Source organism: Salvelinus sp. IW2-2015, linkage group LG20 (assembly GCF_002910315.2).
Source record: "Salvelinus sp. IW2-2015 linkage group LG20, ASM291031v2, whole genome shotgun sequence".
Classification (NCBI taxonomy): domain Eukaryota; kingdom Metazoa; phylum Chordata; class Actinopteri; order Salmoniformes; family Salmonidae; genus Salvelinus; species Salvelinus sp. IW2-2015.
Genome location: NC_036860.1, coordinates 63,059,662 through 63,081,616, shown reverse-complemented (window position 1 = coordinate 63,081,616; position 21,955 = coordinate 63,059,662). Strand labels below are relative to the sequence as shown.

The 21,955-nt window shown below is 44.1% G+C and overlaps 1 protein-coding gene across 1 annotated transcript in view; it reads left to right on the top strand.

Annotated features, from left to right (window-relative positions):
- Positions 1-21,443, top strand: part of LOC139029547 (ADP-ribosylation factor-like protein 15) — a 54,419-nt gene extending 32,976 nt beyond the window's left edge. The window contains exon 6 of the mRNA XM_070449763.1: positions 21,028-21,443. Coding sequence (XP_070305864.1) covers positions 21,028-21,180 — 153 coding nt within the window. The 3' untranslated portion in view covers positions 21,181-21,443. The remainder of the gene's footprint in view (positions 1-21,027) is intronic.
- Positions 21,444-21,955: the final 512 nt, after the last annotated feature.

Below are 21,955 nucleotides of genomic sequence, written 5' to 3'. Positions count from 1 at the left end.
TCTGTGTGTGTGTGTATACTCTGTGTGTGTGTATACTCTGTGTGTGTATACTCTGTGTGTGTGTGTGTGTATACTCTGTGTTATGGCAAGAACAGCTCAAATAAGCAAAGACAAACAGCAGTCCATCATTACTTTAAGACATGAAGGTCAGTCAATCCGGAATATTTCAAGGTCTTTGAAAGTTTCTTCAAGTGCAGTCACAAAAACCATCAAGCACAATGATGAACCTGGCTCTCATGAGGACCACCATAGGAAAGGAAGATCCAGAGTTTCCTCTGCTGCAGAGGATACATTCATTAGAGTTAACTGCAACTCAGATCGCAGCCCAAATAAATGCTTCAAGTAACAAACACATCTCAACATCAACTGTTCACAGGAGACTGCGTGAATCAGGCCTTTGGTCGAATTGCTGCAAAGACACCACTACTAAAGGACACGATTAAGAAGAAGAGACTTGCTTGGGCCAAGAAACACGGGCAATGGACATTAGACCAGTGGAAATCTGTCCTGAGTCCAAATGTGAGATTTTGAGTTCTAATCGCCATGTCTTTGTGAGACGCAGAGTAGGTGAACGGATGATCGCCGCATGTGGGGTTCCCACCGTGAAGCATGGAGGAGGAGGTGTGGGGGGGGCTTTGCCGTTGACACTGTCAGTGATTTATTTAGAATTCAGGCACACTTAACCTGCTTGGCTACCACAGCATTCTGCAGCATTACATGCCATCTGGTTTGTGCTTATTGGGACTATCGTTTGTTTTTCAACAGGACAATGACCCAACACACCTCTAGGCTGTGTTAGGGCTATTTGACCAAAAAGAGTGATGGAGTGATGCATCAGATGACCTGGCCTCCACAATCACCCGACCACAACCCAATTGAGATGGTTTGGGATGAGTTGGACTGCAGAGTGAAAGAAAAATAACCAACAAGTGTTCAGCATGTGGGAACTCCCTCAAGACTGTTGGAAATTAATTCCTCATGAAGTGTGCTAAGAGTGTGCAAAGCTGTCATCAAGGCAAAGGGTGGCTACTTTGAAAAATCTCAATATATTTTGATTTGTTTAACACTTTTTACTACATGATTCCATGTTATTTCATAGTTTTGATGTCTTCGCTATTATTCTACAATGTAGAAAATAGTAAACATAAAGAAAAACCCTTGAATAAGTAGGTGTGTCCAAACTTTTGTGTGTGTGTGTGTGTGTGTGTGTGTGTGTGTGTGTGTGTGTGTGTGTGTGTGTACACTGGCTTTCAAAGTTTGGCGGTCACAGAAATGTCCTTGTTTTTGAAAGAAAAACATTTTTTTTGTCCATTGAAAATAACATCAAATTGATCTGAAATACAGTGTAGACATTGTTAATGTTGTAAATGACTATTGTAGCTGGAAATGAATGATTTTTAATGGAATATCTACGTACATAGGTGTACAGAGGCCCATTATCAGCAAAGATCACTCCTGTGTTCCAATGGCACGTTGTGTTAGCTAATCCAAGTTCATTATTTTAAAAGGCTAATTGATCATTAGAAAACCCTTTTGCAATTATGATAGCACAGCTGAAAACTGTTGTTCTGATTTAAAGAAGCAATAAAACTGGCCTCTTTAGACTAGTTGAGCATGTGGTGCATCAGCATTTGTGGGTTTGATTACAGGCTCAAAATGGTCAGAAACAAAGAACTTTCTCCTGAAACTCATCAGTCTATTCTTGTTCTGAGAAATGAAGGCCATTTCATGCGAGAAATTGCCAAGAAACTGAAGATCTCGTACAACGCTGTGTACTACTACCCTTCACAGAACAGAGTAAACTATCTCTAACCAGAATAGAAAGAGGAGTGGGAGGCCCCGGTGCACAACTGAGCAAGAGGACAAGTACATTAGTGTCTAGTTTGAGAAACAGATGCCTCACAAGTCCTCAACTGGCAGCTTCATTAAGTAGTACCCGTAAAACACCTGTGTGTGTGTGGGTGATTGTGCGCGCGCACCACAATAGACTTTCTCTGGATGTTGTTTGACTCCGATTGTCTCAGATCAGCTGTCCCACCCTGCAGGAGGACGTTGTGCATAACACATGTATGAAACTCAATTCACCCGTTGTACCATTCCCGTGGGGTGATACTTGTCTTCCAAGATACTCCCCTCAAATATTTCACCTTCGCAACTTTTCATCTTCGCTAGGGCAATATTGGATGGAGTATCCTGAGTACATGTCTACATTAGAAGCAGATTGGGTGTGTGTGTGTACTGGCAGTATAGTATTGTTTTGTGTAGCGCTGCTGTGGCTGCCTGACAAGCAAGGCATGCACTTCATTGAATTATGGTCCTCTGGTAGACTTTTGTAACTAGATTTGTTGTAGGGGGACATTCGTTCAGTATTAGAGGTCAAATGAGCTTGAGTAAGCTCTCTTTCACTCCCTGTCTTTGGGATCTGCTCTTGGAATGTCCAAGCTCATAACAGTTTGATGACCAGTAGTTATGGATGGGGGGGCTGTAGGTTAAGCTATAGTGGGGTTCACACGGTCCAGGGTCTCCATCTCTATCAGGCAGGAGATGGAGCCCAGGGCCGGTTGCGTTAAACATCTTATGGGTTTTCCTTAATGTGAAATTATTCCTGATGGTAAATCCTTACCGAAGGGGGTTGAATAGAGCCCTTCAAACGTGTTCCTTAGGTGAGGGCATACTTAAGGAGTTTTACTGTAGTTTGAAGGCATGTATTGCAGAAGAGTCTCTGGTTACCATGGAGATGACCTGATTGACTGACAACGTCTCATCAGAGATCTAGAGTCGATGTCCGTGCCCCCTCGGATATCTAATTATCATCAAACAACAATCCCCATAAAAAGCATTCAATGCTTCTCAATCCACTGCATCTGCCGACATCGCACTTCCGCATCTGCTGTGAAAGGTGGCAGAGCTAGAGCAGTTTGTCAGACCATGAGACATCCCGAAATCGATCTTCTCACAAAATTGTCTGTAGCGTCCGAACATTTCTTTATTTTAAAATGATCCTTTAAATTAGTACTACTACACTAAACAAAAATATAACATGCAACAATTTTAAAGATTTTACTTAATTACAGTTCATACAAGGAAATCAGTCAATTAAAAATAAATTGATTAGGTCCTAATCTATGGATTTCACATGACTGGGAATACAGATGTGCATCTGGTCAGTTACTTAAAAAAAAAAGGTGAGGCCGTGGATCAGAAAAGCAGTCAGTGTCTGGTGTGACCTCCATTTGCCTCATGCAGGCCGATCTCCTACGCATAGAGTTGATCAGGCTGTTGATTGTGGCTTGTGGAATTTTGTTCCACTCCTCTTCAATGGCTGTGTGAAGTTGCTGGATATTGGTGGGAACTGGAACATCGTACACGTCGTTTGAGAGCGTGAGTATGTGAGTATGCAGGCCGTGGAAGAACTGGAATATGTTCCGAGATTAATCCAATGGCATTGAGGAGTTTACCACATCAGTCACCGGTTTCATTAATAAGTACATTGACGACGTCGTCCCCACAGTGACCGTACGTACATATCCCAACCAGAAACCAAGGAGCGGGACACTAATCCAGACGCTTATAAGAACTCCCGTTATGCTCTCCGACAAACCATCAAATAGGCAAAGCATCAACTAAGAACCAAGATTGAATCCTACTACACCGGCTGTGACGCTCGTCGGAGGTGACAGGGCTTGCAAACTATCATGGATTACAAAGGGAAACCCAGATGTGAGCTGTCCAGTGACGCGAGCCTACCAGACGAATGAAATACCTAATATGTTTGCTTCGAGGCTAGCAACACTGAACCATGCACGAGAGCACCAGCTGTTCCGGACGACTGCATGATCACACTCTCCGTAGCTGATGTGAATAAGTCCTTTAAACAGGTTAACATTTACAAAGCGGATTACCAGGACGCATACTTGGACCAGCTGGCAAGTGTTTTTACCTCTCCCTGACCCAATCTGTCATACCTACATGTTTCAAGCAGACCACCATAGTCCCTGTGCCCAAGAATGCCAAGGTAACCTGTCAAAATGACTATCGTCCTGTAGCACTCACATCTGTAGCCATGAAATGCTTTGAAAGGCTGGTCATGGCTTATATCAACACCATCATCCCAGACACTCTGGACCCACTCCAATTCGCACACTGCCCTTTCCCACCAGGACAAAAGGAGCACCCCGAAGTGGTGAGGGTAGGCAACAACACATCTGCCATACTGACGCTTAAAATGGGGACCTCTCAGGGGTGCGTGCTTAGTCCCTTCCTATACTCCCTGTTTACCCATAACTGTGTGGCCGCTCACGACTCCAACACCACCATAAAGTTAGCAGACAACACAACTGTGGTAGGCCTGATCACAGATGACGATGAGACAGCCCACAGGGAGGAGGTCAGAGACCTGGCAGTGTGGTGCCAGGACAACAACCCCTCCCTCAACATCAGCAAAACAAAGGAGCTGATCCACATCGACAGGGCTGTAGTGGAGCAGGTCGAGAGCTTCAAGTTCCTTGGTGTCGACATCACTAAGGAATTATCATGGTCCACACTAGAGGTCGACCGAGTAATCGGAATGGCCGATTAATCGGGGCCGATTTCAAGCTTTCATAACAATCAGAAATCGGTATTTTTGGGCGCCGATTTGCCTTTTTTTTTTACACCTTTATTTAATCTTTATTTAACTAGGCAAGTCAGTTAAAAACACATTCTTATTTTCAATGACGGCCTAGGAACGTTCTGCCTCGTTTAGGGGCAGAACGACAGATTTTTAACCTTGTCAGCTCGGGGGATCCAATCTTGCATTGATTACATTGCACTCCACGAGGAGCCTGCCTGTCAGCGAATGCAGTAAGCTAAGGTAAGTTGCTAGCTAGCATTAAACTTATCTTATAAAAAACAATCAATCAATGACTGTCATTGCTCCAATGTGTACTTAACCATAAACATCAATGCCTTTCTTAAAATCAATACACAAGTATATATTTTTAAACCTGCATATTTAGCTAAAAGAAATCCAGGTTAGCAGGCAATATTAACCAGGTGAAATTGTGTCATTTCTCTTGCGTTCATTGCACGCAGAGTCAGGGTATATGCAACAGTTTGGGCCGCCTGGCTCTTTGCGAACTAATTTGCCAGAACTTTACGTAATTATGACAACATTGAAGGTTGTGCAATGTAACAGGAATATTTAGACTCATGGATGACATCCGTTAGATAAAATACGGAACGGAATAAACGTTTTGTTTTCGAGGTGATAGTTTCCTGATTAGTCAAAGGTATATGGTTTAGAGAGAAATAGTCGACGCGTTATAATTCCTGTAATAACTTGCGGCTGAATTTGAAAGGGGTTCCTTCGTTATTTTACCGTTCATGTCTTCCATAGAGAATGTCTTGATCTACTTCAAATAAGGACTGTGTTTCGTGCAGGCTTAAACCGCCTCGACGTTTTGATACCCGTGTAAATCTCACTAGGATAAGGTAACGTTTGTCAACATATTTTCATAAATCCACTCGACAATTTTTTTTATCTTCGCTTATATTTAGCCAATATTGATCAGAGTTACCTTGTCCTATGGATATCTACACAGTTATATAATTGCCACGGTGATGTAAGCCTACACGAAACACAGACCTTATTTTAAGTGAATCTAAAAAATATCCTATGGAATAAATGAAGGAACCGCTTTTCAGATTTTGCTAGGTGTCATGGGAATTATGACTCGCACTTTGGTTGTCAATTCTTACCATGCCCATTATTAAAATAGGATTTCCTGCATATAGAAATTAAAGTTTTTGTTTTCAACATTCATCACAGGTAACTTAAAGTCTATTTTTATTCAAACAGTTGAGATTATTTGTCTCCTAAGCAGACTTCAGTATCATTGTCACTTCAGAGCTGTGTGTGTATTTATGTATTATATTAAGTTAAAATAAAAGTGTTCATTGTTCATTCAGTATTGTTGCAATTGTCATTATTACAAAATGTGTGTGTGATATATATATATATATATATATATTATTTTTTTTAAATGTTTTTTTAAATAAATCGGCAGATTTAATCGGTATCGGCTTTTTTTGTCCTCCAATAATCGGTATCGGTATCGGCATTGAAAAATCATAATCGGTCGACCTCTAGTCCACACACACCAACACAATTGTGAAGAGGGCATGACAACGCCTCTTCCCCCTGGCAACTTTTTGGCATTCGACTGCAAGGCACTACAGAGGTTAGTGGGTACAGCCTAGTACATCACTGGGGCCGAGCTCCGTGCCATTTTGGACCTCCATACCAGGTAATGTCAGAGGAAGGCCCTAAATATTGTCAGACTGCAGCCACCCAAGTAAGTCATAGACTGTTCTCTCTGCTACCACACGACAAGCAGTACCGATGCACCAGGTCTGGAACCAACAGGACCCTGAACAGCTTCTACCCCCAAGCAATTTGACTGCTAAATAGGTAGTCCGGGAAGCTATTGGTTAGCCTAGCGGTTAGGAGCCTTGGGCCAGTAACTGAAAGGTCGCTGGTTCGAATCCCATACCGACTAGGTGAAAAATCTGTTGATGGGCCCTTGAGCAAGGCACTTAACCCTAATTGCTCCTGTTAGTCACTCTGGATAAGTGTATCTGCTAAATGACTCAAATGTAACTAATCTGCACTAACTATTTTGATTCATCACGTACACTGCTGTTAATGTTTATTATCTGTCCTGTTGCCTAGTCACTTTATCCCAACCTATATGTACATATCTACCTCAATTACCTCATACCTCTGCACAGTGACTCAGTACTGATACCCCGTACATATAGCCACGTTATCCTTACTCATTGTGTATTTATTCCTCGTGTTATTATTATTATAATTTTTTTTACTTTTTTCCTCTATGCATTGTTGGGAAGTTGTTGTTGTTTACAAAGCATGTGACAAATAAGATTTTATAATCAAAGGAAATTGGATGCCCCGGAGCTAAATTTGGAGTGTCATAGCATGAGGGTGTGAACACATATGTGAATTAAATTTCAGTTTTTCATTTTAAAAAATGTCTAAACATGTTTCGACTTCATCATTATGAGGTATTGTGTGTTGATGGTTGGGCAAAAAAAATTGAAATAAGTCAAGGGGTATGGGTTCTTTCTGAAGGCACTGTAATTCTCTGAGACATGATGATGAGACAAATGCATGAATGGATATTGTACCGTTTAGTATACGTAAGTCTGTAAATGTATACGCCACACACACAGCAGCAGTCTAGACAGTACTGGGTGCTACAATGGCAAGGTAGACGTGACACAGGTGGCGGTGGAGACAGTGACAAAAGGAGGCCAGTTCCACCAGACACAGCCCCTTTGTTTGACCTTTCCCGGCGCGGCGAGGTGACCTTTCTCGCAGATTGCTCTCTGCCAGCCTGTTGGGACGGGAGCGCCACACAATGGTGTCTGGATTCCTCTCCCCTCTTTCTCTTACCCTCTCTCTTTCATTCTCCCCTCTCTCCCGTTCTCCCCCTCTCCCTCTTTCCCTCTCTCCCGTTCCTCACCTCTTCTTACTCTTACCTCTTCTCTCTCCCCCTCCTCTCTTCTCTCTCCCGCTTCTCCCCCTCTCTCTTTCTCTCTCGTTCTCCCCCCTCTCTCTTTCTCTCTCGTTCTCCCCCCCTCTCTCTCATTCTCCCCCTCTCTCCCTCTCTTCTCCCCCCTCTCTCTTTCTCTCGCTCTCTCTCATTCTCCCCCTCTCTCTCTCATTCTCCCCTCTCTTTCTTTCCCTCTCTTTCTGTTTGTCTGTGAGACACACATGGCTTTTGTCTGCCACCTCTCAAACACATCTTTTAATAAGCGGAGAGAAAATGTACGGTCCACAAAACGTCATATAATATTCTAATAGATCGAGGCTGATTCAAGAGCTCTCGTTTCTTTTTAACTATGGATGCTATTTACTTTGAGCACTGCCTTTACACAATGTTCATCAGATATGCTGTAGAAGTAACAATCATCTATTATAATAATACATGGGATTTAAAGCGCCTTTTCAGGAAACCCAAGACACTGTACAGCAATGGGGCCAAAGCATTTCCTCTTGACATACATCTGCAAACAGTTTAAGGTTCAAAGGAAATGCTAGATTTCTGTATGCTGACTACTTCCAGTACTAGGTAGAGAGCAGACGATGGCTCGATGGATTGTTATCTGGACGATGTCTTCCTCTGCTAGCAGCTCAATGTGTTGGGTTTCCTAGGCATCTGTCCCTATTAGTCAGTCATAACTCCATTCGATGCTGGGTAGGGCATCTCATCTGTCTATGCTTTCTACAGTAGCTGTGCTGCAGCCGATGGTCGCCATGTTTATTGATTAATTCCATGGTTAATCAGGGGGACATTCGCGCAGGAATGTGGTGAGGACTTCCCGTCCCCAGCGGTATTACCTTATCTTGATATAATATTTCAAACGGTCTTATACTAAAGAGAATACATACGACAATCCAGTACTTTTAATCATCAAGGATCAGGTTATTGGTGGGATAGGCAGTCTCTCACACGGAGACCGGCTGAGCACGCGGGTGCTATATGCTAAATTACCAGTCACACAGCACATCAAGCTCAGGCAGCTCCAGAGAGTCTAACAAGAACACTCGGCCTACGGGTAATAAGGTTGGACGTTTTAATCTGCCACTGGGTTAGTTATTGAGAGAGTGGAGGCTTAATAAGGGAACGGCATCAACGAGCAAAAGCCTTTGTTTATAAATGAGGTAACAGCAGAGCCTTTTTGTTTTAAGAGGATGAGAGCAGAGCCTGTTTTTTTAAATGAGGATGAGAAGAGAGCCTGTTTTTTTAATGAGGAGGAGAGCAGAGCCTGTTTTCTTATATAAATGAGGATGAAAGCGCCGCTTTAGTCGTGGACTAAACTTGAGCTGTTTTTTAATGAGGACATGTTACCGATTTAGCAGTAGCCCCTGCTTTGTTATGAGATCACAGCAGAGCCTGTTATTCTTATAATAGAGGATGAGCAGCATGCCAGCTCCGTCTTTCTAAAGTAATGAGGAATGAAGCAGAGCCTGTTTTATGAGGATGAGAGCAGAGCCTGTTTTTTATAATGAGGATGAGAGCAGAGCCTGTTTTATGAGGATAACAGCAGAGCCTGTTTTATAATGAGGATGAGAGCAGAGCCTGTTTTATAATGAGGATGAGAGCAGAGCCTGTTTTATAATGAGGATAAGAGTAGAATGGCTTACTCACTGACTGCATGTGTGCTCATGATGTGCATGGAGGGAATACACACACACACACACACACACACACACACACACACACACACACACACACACACACACACACACAGCAATGCGTTGGGAGGGAGGTGATAGTCTTTCTTGCGTACTACCTAAAGCCATGAGTGAAAGTGTTATTTCTAAGGGACTGCCAAGACATGTTGCCTTGCTTTGTTGTCTTGGGCTTCAGATGGAGAAAGTGATGTCACTGTGATTCCTGCAGTTTTACCAGGCATGGTGGTTCTTCCAGACAGTAGGAAGTATCATATGAGAAAGATGGAGGGGTGGGTGTCCGGGAAGGCGGAGGGGGATTGTCACGGTGGTTTTGTGTGTGTGTGTGTGTGTGTGTGTGTGTGTGTGTGTCTGTGTCTGTGTCTGTGTGTGTGTGTGTGCGTGCGTGCGCGTCTGGATGGATGGATGGTGTGTGTGTGTGGGGCGTTTGGTGTTGCTCCTGCTGTTCAGACACTGGCCTTGGCATCTGTGGTGTACAGCGATGCCAACGTCGCCTGAGTGAATTCCCATCCCTCTGCAGAAAACAAACGGGCCCGTTGTGGTCGGAGCGGAGAGCGGAGGGCGTGCCGTCTGTCGGAGTTGCTGAACACAGGGACAAACAAGGACACAAACACAGATTCCAACAGACTCCACAGGCTATGGTTGAGTTTTCCCTCCTAACCTGGGTTTAAATAGTATTCAAAATCATTTTGAGATGGTTTCGCTGCGCTTGGTTGAGCCTGTTGCATTGGAACCAATAGAAAAGTCCCAAAAGGGCCCAGCCCACCTACCAGTCACTCCAGGCAGGCTAAAGCAAGCACTCACAAGTATTTGAAAGATTTCAGAGTAAGTGAACCCAGGTCTGCCTCCCTCCACAGTGTCATTGGCCCACTGGAGCCAAGAACCCAGAACATTCCACTTGAGTTTATGGAGGAAATAAGAGCAGGTTGAGCAATATCTACCACCTGTGGTGCAGACTGGCACAAATTTTGACAAAAAGTGGCATATCGTATTTGTTTCTTATCAACTGTTATATCGAATGAAAATTCCACCAAAGAATGAGAGCAAGCTGTAATATTTTTCATTAAAAACAAGCTTTTTGACTCTTGGATGGATTTCACTCAGTTCCTTAATGTATGCCATTCCCTTTGAGCCTTTTCATGTGAATTTACTTGTTTTCAAAGTCCTCTATATTAGTCGACTGTGAATCCAGCTGCCACTTAGTCACCAACACTCTTAAACACACTCAATCACACAACTTTTCCATATTAAAAACATTATAGATTTCTTTGTTGATAAAAACACTGCTTTTGTTTGTACCCTTTCACACAACCGTTCACAAGGAAGTGTTTCTCCAAGTGGCACTGTTTACTTTCTGTTTAGTCTTTTGTGGTGATACTTTTATCTGTTCAGTTCAGCTGTGGCCACTGAACAAATCTATCTGCAAAACTCATTTAATATACAATATACCATAGTTCATTTATTTAAATTAACTTCTCATTTATGTGTCATCCCTTCCCTACACATGTTCATGGTATTGCACATTGTAAACACAGCACAGAGTTGCTGTGTTCAATGAGCTGTATGGTATTGAATTACAGCTGTATCATCTCCTAAAGCGCACGTGTCTGACTGTTTGCAGAGGCAGTACAGTATACAGGCATTCAAACCAACAACAGCATTATGCAGAACTATCCTATCCATTATGTTAAATGCACACCTACATATTGCAAACAGCCACTGGCACCAGAGGTTGGAACCGGTTCAGGGAACAGAACCGATAACTGGAAAATAACTACATTTTTCCAGGAACAGAATCAGAACTGGGAATAAAAGTATTCTGTACTGTTCCTGAACAGAATCGTTATTTTGAAAGCATGGGAACCGGTTAATAACGTTATTTTACATTCCAGGCATTTTTTTCCAGTCCCACATAAAATGCAGCAATGCACACCTGGTTTAATGTTAAGCCAATTCTCTGTAGTTCAAAGACATTCAAAGTTCCTTCATAGAAGACGCTCCTCCATAGGTATAATTCTGTGGGCCTAATTCAGATAATGCATGTGATGATAAGCCCTTCAAGCAAAGCCTCCTCCTCCAACCTCTATCGCTTTCTCCCTACACGCAAAGTTTCTGTGGCATCTCGCACGCTACACGTCTGTCCACTGCATGTAAACAGCTGTATCTTGCCCGCTGCATAGCAAGCTGCTCTGTCTGCACTGATAGGTGAAGTCATTTCATGTTGAGCTAAATGTACATTTTTTATTTCAACAGAAAGGAACGATATAAACCGTAACTTTTTGGGGGGTTCAAACCGGTTCAGAACTTTATTTTCACCAAAGGTATTTTTAACCAATTAGATTTCCAGTTCTGTATGTCTGATTGGAAGTCTGGTTCTGTGTGTGTGTGTGTGTGTGTGTGTGTGTGTGTGTGTGTGTGTAACCTACAGGTAACTGCCAAAATGAAGGAAACGGCAACATAAAGTGTCTTAACAGGGCGTTGGGCCACAATGAGCCAGAACAGCTTCAATGCACCTTGGCAAAGATTCTACACGTGTCTGGAACTCTATTGGAGGGATGCGACACCATTCTTCCACAAGAAATTCCATCATTTGGTGTTTTGTTGATTTGGTGGAAACCGCTGTCTCAGGTGCTGCTCCAGAATCTCCCATAAGCATGTTATTGTACAGCCACTGCGTTCCAATTTAGGCACTTATCAGTTAAGCAATTAACATCCCATTAGGGTCATGTATAAAAATGCTGGGCAGGCCATTGTTTTGGCCATTATTTTGGCTACCATGGCTATGCCCCCATAGGATGACAATGCCCCCATCCGCGGGACATGAATGGTCACTGAATGGCTTGATGAGCATGAAAACAATGTAAATAATATGCCATGGCAAGCCAAACCATCTGTTTGTCCAAATGTGCACTTCACATTTCCATATCATAAAACATGATACCCTGGGTTGTTCTGAATAGAATGAGCCTACGTTTATCTATTGGGAAGAAAATTCACTGCAGAACACGCACCTGAATGCACTCATGACTCCATTCTATGCAAACCACAATGACCATCTGTTTMTCTGAATTGGCTTGTGAAAGCCTAACACTGTAATATCATATTTAAAAAAAAAAAAAATCTTAGCTAGTCATGTTGGTAATAGAACAAGCTTTCAAATTATGCCCACCTGACCTAGATTGCAATTTATATTGGGCCAATTTTTGGATTGCGTAAACAGCAGTAGTTGTGTGATGGCGGGGATGCAGGGCTGTGTTCAAACAACTACAAGTATGTTCGCTCTAGTTCCTCAACGACACAGATAGGAGAGTTTAAAAAACACTTTATAGTTGAAGACTCTTCTTTGAGTCATAAATGTGCATGTACATTTGTTCAGAAGTGCGAACACTTTGGAGAGGTGTGTGACCACTTGGAGACACCAGTTAGTCCTCTCATTCAAACACTCACACTTTATTTGATGTTGCACCGACACCATATTTTACAGGAATATTCTTATCATGTTACTGAATGTATCCAGACTATTTTCAGATTTCATTGTCAACAAATGCAGAGGAAAGTACAGTAAATGTAAAATGCACATAAAATCAACAGTGTAATGTTTTTGATTCAGTGTCCGGTGAACTGTTGTCTTTAACTTTGGTCTAATCATTTTCCCATAATCTCCTAAATGTTCCCTTGCAATTGCTAACATGCTTATGCATATGCTTTTCATATTTATTCTGTAAGAAACATTTCAAATTAGCCCCATCCATATAGGCCAATTTCCATGAGTGTAAATGGTTAATTAACTCAGGAACCACACCTGTGTAGAAGCACCTGCTTTCAATATATTTACTGTCCCTCATTTACTCAAGTGTTTCCATGTATATCGATTGAGGTCGGCAATATCTCCTGTGTTCCCTGAGACCTCTCTGTGGGATGGCCAGTCCTTGAGGGAGTGTGTTACTGTGGCTGTGACGTGTTCGAGTGGAGCCTCAACCTCCTCTGCTCCAACATGTGTCTCTGAAAATGGCACCCTATTTCCTATGTAGTGCACTACTTTGACCAGGGCCCATATGGCTCTGGTCAAAAGTAGTACACTATATAGGGAATAGGGTGCCGTTTGGGACAAAGCTCTAGACTGTGGCCCCCGACCGATGGAGCCTCCTGCCTCAGCCCAATGTGTTTCCTATGTTCTGGCTCTGAAGACACTGAGGGCCTAGCCAGCCAGACCCAGTCCGCTATGCAGTGTGTGAATAATGGACTACCTACCTCCGCTTCAGACCCGGCCATCCACTTCACTCCAGCAGTCATAACAACTCGCACACCAAGCTATACATACTGGAAGTGGCGTCACTCGTCAGTCGTCATGGCGTGAGGAGAGATTCATAACACAGATGAATGATGGCACCAGATGGTTCCTTTTCATGTATAAGGGCAGCGTTATGTCAAGGCGGCAGTACATAATACATAGGCCCTGTTCTCAGCTCCTCTGTGAAAGCTGTTGTGCAAACTGTTGATGTATGTCATTAGATGTATTATGGTGTATAAGTCGTGTATAAGTACGTCAATGGACGAGTTGGACATACAGAACAAGTTCACGCAATGTACAAAGGCCTTGTATTAGTGTTCTTAGTGTCTCCGCTGTTTTGAAATGTGAATCAGGTCTTGGCTCAGCGTTGGTTACTGAACTACCTCATGAAGAATGCTTTACCACAGAGGAATCCCCACCACTAGACCCACGACTTTTCCAAAATGAAATATTATTCCCTCCACTGCAGTGGGGAAATAGCAGGGATGATCCCAAGGATGTTAAAGGTCTTACAGGAGGTTTGCTTTGGAACGGTCCCGATATTCGCATATTTTTTTTTTAAACTAGAGCTATTACCAAAAATCMGACTTCAGTCTGAAATATGAGCTGTACGTCACACCTACGGGATGGAATCTCATTTTTCAGGTGAATTGGTAGATTTCAGAGTATCTTGGTGTTAAAGTATTTTGGGTCACCTGTCAGTCAGTGGGTTGTTTTATTTGTCTTTTGTGGATTTATCCAATTATGGATGAATTGCTGGCTGAACAGAGGAAGGGAAGGAGGGAGATCTGTGAAGGTTGGAACTGAGGGCCCTTCCTCTCTACTGATACTGCAGAAGACAAATGGCATGTCCCCAGCCCAGCTCGCCAGTCCAGTCCAGCTCCCCAGCCCAGATCGCCAGTCCAGTCCAGCTCCCCAGCCCAGCTCGCCAGTCCAGTCCAGCTTCCAAGCCCAGTTGGCCAGCCCAGTTGGCCAGCCCAGCGCAGCTCCCCAGTCCAGCTCCACAGTCTAGTCCAGCTCCCCAGTCCAGCTTCCCAATCTAGTCCAGCGTCCCAGTCTAGTCCAGCTCCCCAGTCCAGCTTCCCAATGTAGTCCAGCGTACCAGTCTAGTCCAGCTTCCCAGTCTAGTCCAGCCCAGTTGGCCAGCCCAGCGCCCCAGTCCAGCTCCCAAGCCCAGTTAGCCAGTCCAGCTCCCCAGCCCAGCTCCACAGTCCAGCTCGCCAGTCCAGTCCAGCTCCCCAGCCCAGCTTAGCTCGCCAGTCCAGCTCCCCAGCTCGGCTCACCAGCCCAGCTCCTCAGTCCAGTCCAGCTCTCCAGTCCAGTCCAGCTCCACAGCCCAGCGCCCAATCCAGTCCAGCTCCACAGCCCAGCGCCCAATCCAGCCCAGCTCCCCAGTCCAGCTCGCTAGTCCAGTCCAGCACCCCAGTCCAGCTCCCCAGCACAGCACCCAATCCAGTCCAGCTTCCCAGTTCATTTCCCCAATCCAGTCCAGCTCCCCAGGCCAGCTCGCTAGTCCAGTCCAGCTCCACAGCCCAGCTCTCTAGTCCAGTCCAGCTCTCCAGTCCAGCTCCACAGTCCAGTCCAGCTCCACAGTCCAGCTCCACAGTCCAGCTCCCCAGTCCAGCTCCAGCCTCAGGACCAGATGTTTGCTGTCAGCCCGTTCAGGTGGCTCGTAGTCGTAGCCCCCTGTAGAATGTAGTTACTGTAAACCTACAGTGAGGGAGGCTAACAGGTGTTTGCTGACGCCTCGACATCCCCCCAAGGTGTGTTGGGAAACAGGTCTCCTGTTTGGAGGGAGGGAGGCCCATGTGGCTACGCAGCGCAGGGGGTTATACAGGAGTCACTCAGCACTCTACGGTACCAACACATGGGCTCTGTACCAACACATACAGTAGGCTCTGTACCAACACATACAGTAGGCTCTGTACAAACACATGGGCTCTGTACCAACACATACAGTAGGCTCTGTACCAACACATACAGTAGGCTCTGTACCAACACATACAGTAGGCTCTGTACCAACACATACAGTAGGCTCTGTACCAAACACATACAGTAGGCTCTGTACCAAACAGAACACATGGGCTACTGTACCAACACATACAGTAGGCTCTGTACCAACACATACAGTAGGCTCTGTACCAACACATACAGTAGGCTCTGTACCAACACATACAGTAGGCTTGTACCAACACAACAGTGGCTCTGTACCAACACTACAGTAGAGCTCTGTACAACACATACAGTAGGCTGTGTACCAACACATACAGTAGGCTCTGTACCAACACATACAGTAGGCTCTGTACCAACACATACAGTAGGCTCTGTACCAACACCATACAGTAGGCTCTGTACCAACACATACAGTAGACTCTGTACCAACACATACAGTAGGCTCTGTACCAACACATACAGTGGGCTCTGTACCAACACATACAGTGGGCTCTGTACCAACACATACAGTGGGCTCTGTACCAACACATACAGTAGGCTCTGTACCAACACATACAGTAGGCTCTGTACCAACACATACAGTAGGCTCTGTCTGAAAGTGTATAAGCTGTCCAATCCTTGAGTCCTCCTGTCCTTGATACCTCCTGTCCTTGATCCCTCAATTCCTCACCTCCCTCTCAAGATGCATTAGAGGAGAGGCTCAGCTTGAATTTCTTATGGAACAGGAACTGGCTCAGGTGATAACTTCCTCTTTCAAAACGTTTTCTCTACTGGACATGACCCGGGTGTCTTCCAGATACCGGTTTGGATTGGAGTAGTTGTGATCGTTCATCATCATGGGAGGACCAGTCGTGTTTCGGAAGAGTTGAGTTTCTCTTTCCTCAAGTGAACTCTGACCACTTTCATCGTTATGTTTAAAGCGGTGAATCGGCAGATGAGCACCCTGCAACAGCCTTTGGCGCACATGGCCCTGCCTCAGGTTAACACCGTCTTACTGTAGGTTTCCGCTCCCAGCCTCCCGTCGTTTTTAACCAGCCTTTAAAGGTCAGGAGAGATCCCCTCAGATCAGACTTGATCTTTTTAGCCCTGAAACTCATCCCATTGATCCCAGCTTTGAGCAGATTGATCTTGGGCTGTACAACATAAAGGTCCACCACCACAGTCTATACAGCCAGACCTTCAACTCTTTATCTGCTGCACACACTGAATGACCCTCGCACATCTTTAGCGTGTTGGCCTCGTGACCCAGAACTGTCCTGTGTTAGCTAGCTCAGCCTGCGTGTTAGTCGGGCTAAACGAGGGTACCAGCAGCTTGCCCTTCCTGACCCTATTGAGACGCCCAGCAGAGATGAACTAGCAATGGACATTTTTCTGCTGTGTCAGTCTGTTTCACCAGACAATGTATTGTTTTAGTGTATTAGCCAGGCTAGCCACAGTTTTCTGAGCAAAAGGTGGACATAAAAGACTGTAAAACACCAGCAAATCAGCGGCAAGTGATTTTAATTTTGGAAATCTGTTCCAAAGTATTCCCACGCATAATAGAGAGATATACACTGGGTCACAAGGCTAACAAGATAAAGATATAGGGAGACAGGTAGCCTAGCGGTTAAGAGCATTGGGCCAGTAACTGATAAGGTTGCTGGTTCGAATCCCTGAGCTGATATGCGCTTGAGCAAGGCACTTAACCCTAATTGCTCCTGTAAGTTGTGTCTGCTAAATTATTATCATTATAATTTTTTTAAAATAAGACATTGACTGACCAGGTGAAATCTATGATCCCTTATTGAGATCACTTGTTAAATCCACTTCAATCAGTGTAGATGAAGGGGAGGACATGGGTTAAAGAAGTATTTTTTAGCCTTGAGATAATTGAGACATGGATTGTGTGTGTGTGTGCGCCACTGAGGGTGAACGGGCAAGACAATATAATGAAGTGTCTTTAAACAGGGTGTGGTAGTAGGTGCCAGGTGCACCGGTTTGTGTCAAGAACTGCAACACCGCTGTTGTTTTCACGCTCAACAGTTTCCTGTGTGTCAAAAACGGTCCACCACTCAAATGACATCCAGCTAACTTGACACAACTGTGGGAAACATTGGAGTCAACTTGGGCCAGCATACCTTGGGCCAGCATACCTGTGGAACGCTATATCTGTTTGGGCATCTTGCGGTCAATTTGTAGTTTACAAATTGTTTGTAATTCTGTTCCGGCCCCCTGACCATCCGCTCAAGAAAAAAATCATCCCATGGCTAAATCTAGTTGATGATCCCTGATCTAACCTCTCCTTCTAAATCTAGTTGATGATCCCTGATCTAACCTCTCCTTCTAAATCTAGTTGATGATCCCTGATCTAACCTCTCCTACTTCATAGACTTGTTGCTTTCTCTTTATGTTGAATTAATCATCCTTCACACACACACACACACACACACACACACACACACACACACACAAATAAAAACAACAGACAAGCGCTGCGGCATCTTCCAAGTCTGTTCCTGCTCTTTTTCTCTCTCTCTTTTTCTTTCTTTCTCTTTCGCTCTCTTTCTCTCTCTCTCTCTTTCTTTCTTTCTCTCTCGCTCTCTCTCTTTCTTTCTCTCTTTCTCTCTTTCTTTCTCTCTCTCTCTCTTTTGGAGGAGGGAGGATTGTGTAAGCGAGCGATGAAGTCCCAGACAGGGAAATCTTAATCAGCATTCTTGGCATGCTATGGGAGCTTTGGCTCAAAGGATGTTTTGTTTCATTATTTATTTATTCTCCTTTCTGCTCTGAAACAAAAGGACAGGAGCAGCAGAGGTTTTTGCAGCCTGTTAGTGCAGCTTCTAACCTCTCCTGTTCCTGTGGGTTTGGCCATCAGTACAGTATGGTGTCCTATGGTATCTTCTGTATTCTCTGAATGGGTTTGAACAGGATCTCTCCCCCTTCCTCAGTCTGCTCAGAGAAGAGGAAGTTGTCCCCACTCACTGACACTGACAGACACACAGATACACACAGCCAAACTCTGGACTCTCCTCTTTAAACACAGATGGACAGAATCTTTTGGAAAAGTTCACTTTTAAGTCTCTGTTTACTCAAATTGTTTAGTTTGATTTATTTTACCTCTTTTCCTATTCCTGCTATCCAAGTGATGGGTCATGTTCATTATGGCACACCATAGCAAAAGACTAGCAATGGAAAATGAAAACTAGCATTTCATAACTCTTTTGACTCAGTCTGAGCATTTTCTTCCGTTTCATGCCTACTTAACCCTGCCATAGTATCCATAATCCCAACGAGTAGTATTCTGAATGTGAAAATGACTCCTCCGTGTACTGACCTGACTCTCGGGGCTTTGCCAGGTATTTATTCTCCGTGTACTGACCTGACTCTCGGGGCTTTGCCAGGTATTTATTCTCCGTGTACTGACCTGACTCTCGGGGCTTCGGGCGTGGTGCTCTCACTCGGTATTTATTCTCTGTGTACTGACCTGACTCTGGGCTTTTCCAGGTATTTATTCTCTGTGTACTGACTGACCCTCTCGGCTTTTCCAGGTATTTATTCTCTGTGTACTGACCTGACTCTCGGGGCTTTCCAGGTATTATTTCTCCGTGTACTGACCTGACTCTCGGGGCTTTGCCAGGTATTTATTCTCCGTGTACTGACCTGACTCTCGGGGCTTTGCCAGGTATTTATTCTCCGTGTACTGACCTGACTCTCGGGGCTTTGCCAGGTATTTATTCTCTGTGTACTGACCTGACTCTGGGCTTTTCCAGGTATTTATTCTCTGTGTACTGACCTGACTCTCGGGGCTTTTCCAGGTATTTATTCTCTGTGTACTGACCTGACTCTCGGGGCTTTTCCAGGTATTTATTCTCCGTGTACTGACCTGACTCTGGGGGCTTTTCCAGGTATTTATTCTCCGTGTACTGACCTGACTCTCGGGGCTTCCAGGTATTTATTCTCCGTGTACTGACCTGACTCTCGGGGCTTTGCCAGGTATTTATTCTCCGTGTACTGACCTGACTCTCGGGAGCTTTGCCAGGTATTTATTCTCCGTGTACTGACCTGACCTCGGGGCTTTGTCAGGTATTTATTCTCCGTGTACTGACCTGACTCTCGGGGCTTTGCCAGGTATTTATTCTCCGTGTACTGACCTGACTCTCGGGGCTTTTGCCAGGTATTTATTATTGCCTCTGTGGCGTCAAATGTCAAGGTTCTCCAGACACCACTCTGCTCTCTCAGATCATTATGACCCAGAGAGGCAACAAGTAACATTCTGTCACCACGCTGTCTGATGGCCAGGAGACCAGCATGGCGTTACATCACCCTGGAGGTAAACCTTCAATGAGACTGTCTGATGGTCCATAGACCAGCATGGCCTTACATCAACCCAAACCTTCAATGAGACTGTCTGATGGTCCATAGACCAGCATGGCCTTACATCACCCTGGTAGTAAACCTTCAATGAGACTGTATGATGTCTTACAGACCCGTTATGGCCATAGAAATATAATCGCTGGAACAGAAAAGCACCTCATTCTATTTCCATAGTTATGGCCTGTCTGGCAATGCCTCATCCTCCCAGTAGTAAATCACCCCAAAGACGGACCATTATGGCCTTAGGCCTACCAGCCCATATATGAGTGGTCCTATGTGGCTCCCATATATCACTGGACTGGTCTCAGGCATCCCCCTACGAAGTAGTAGAACTATACAGAAACGGTCTGCAATGCTGGCTTGACCATCACCTATCAATCCGTGTCAGTATTGGCAGAACTGAGAGATTTTGAAAGTGTTAAGAGAATTGTGGCAGTGTTTTTGTATTTTTCAGATTATTGACATAGCTGGACACTGTGCTTGTTTTCAGAAGTGTGTACTGTGTGCTTAAACTCAACTGGGAGTTGAAATCACGAGGGTAATCTTTCTCCCAATTGATTCAGAATTGATTGCAATATTTTGAACTTTTGTTATTGTTTTGTTTTCCTGCAGACTTCCAACATGGGACCTGAATAGTTCTTAAGACAATCGTTGTACTTTGGTCTAGTTTGTGTTCTCCACTTGGCTCTTGTTATATGTAATGCAAGCATTTGCATATATTGGTGTAATTACAGAGGAATGAACAGTATTTAGACAAAAACAGTTACGGTATACTATGCTATACACCCACACATCAAGAACGAAAGCACAAATTAGATAACGTTACAGTTATTTACTCACTGTGACATAATGGCACCGAAGGGGATGGCTGCCGGTTTACGATCCGGTAACCAATTGTGCTATTGTGTATGTTTTTTTTGCGTTATTTGTAACTTATTATTTAAACATTTTTACTTATCTATTTTTTAGTTAACACTTCTTTTTATATTTTTTTCTTAACTTCTTAAATCATTGTTGGTTAAGGGCTTGTAAGTAAGCATTTCCCTGTAAGGTCTACACCTGTTGTATTCGGCGCATATGACAAATACAATTTGATTTGATTTATGTTTTCAATGAGTGTCCAAACCTCTGAGCTCTCTCTCTGTTTCTCTCTCTTTCTCTGTTTCTCTGTTAGATAAAGAAGTATTTTGAGCTGGAGCCTCTGGCCCGAGGGAAGAGCTGGATTCTAGAAGGCAGCTCAGTGGACAACATGGATGCCGTGAAACAGAGCTTCACTCAGCTCATTGAGCTGCTGGAGGACAAGGACCAAGACACAGGCAGGATATGAGCTGGGACCTAAACTACTGGGAACTACAAATCCCACAGGACCTGCTGAGCCACAAGAACTACAAACCACACAGGTCCCACAGGACCTGCTGAGCCACAGGGAACTACAAATCCCACATTGGTCAACAGTTAGACCCCACAGGAGCCACATCCAAGCTACAACGCCCATGGGAGGGCATACCACACAGGCAGGCCATACGACACAGGCAGGCCATACGACACAGGCAGACCATATGACACAGGCAGGCCATATGACACAGGCAGGCCATAGACATCGTTGTACTTTGGTCTAGTTTTGTGTTTCTCACTGGCTCTTGTTATATGTAATGCAAGCATTTGCATATATTGGTGTAATTACAGAGGAATGAACAGTATTTAGAACAAAACAGTTACGGTATACTATGCTATACACCCACACATCAAGAACGAAAGCACAAATTAGATAACGTTACAGTTATTTACTCACTGTGACATAATGGCACCGAAGGGGATGGCTGCCGGTTTACGATCCGGTAACCAATTGTGCTATTGTGTATGTTTTTTTTGCGTTATTTTGTAACTTATTATTTAAACATTTTTACTTTCTATTTTTTAGTTAAACTTCTTTTTATATTTTTTTTCTTAACTTCTTAAATCATTGTTGGTTAAGGGCTTGTAAGTAGCCATTTCCCTGTAAGGTCTACACTTGTTGTATTCGGCGCATATGACAAATACAATTTGATTTGATTTATGTTTCAATGAGTGTCCAACCTCTGAGTCTCTCTCTGTTTTCTCTC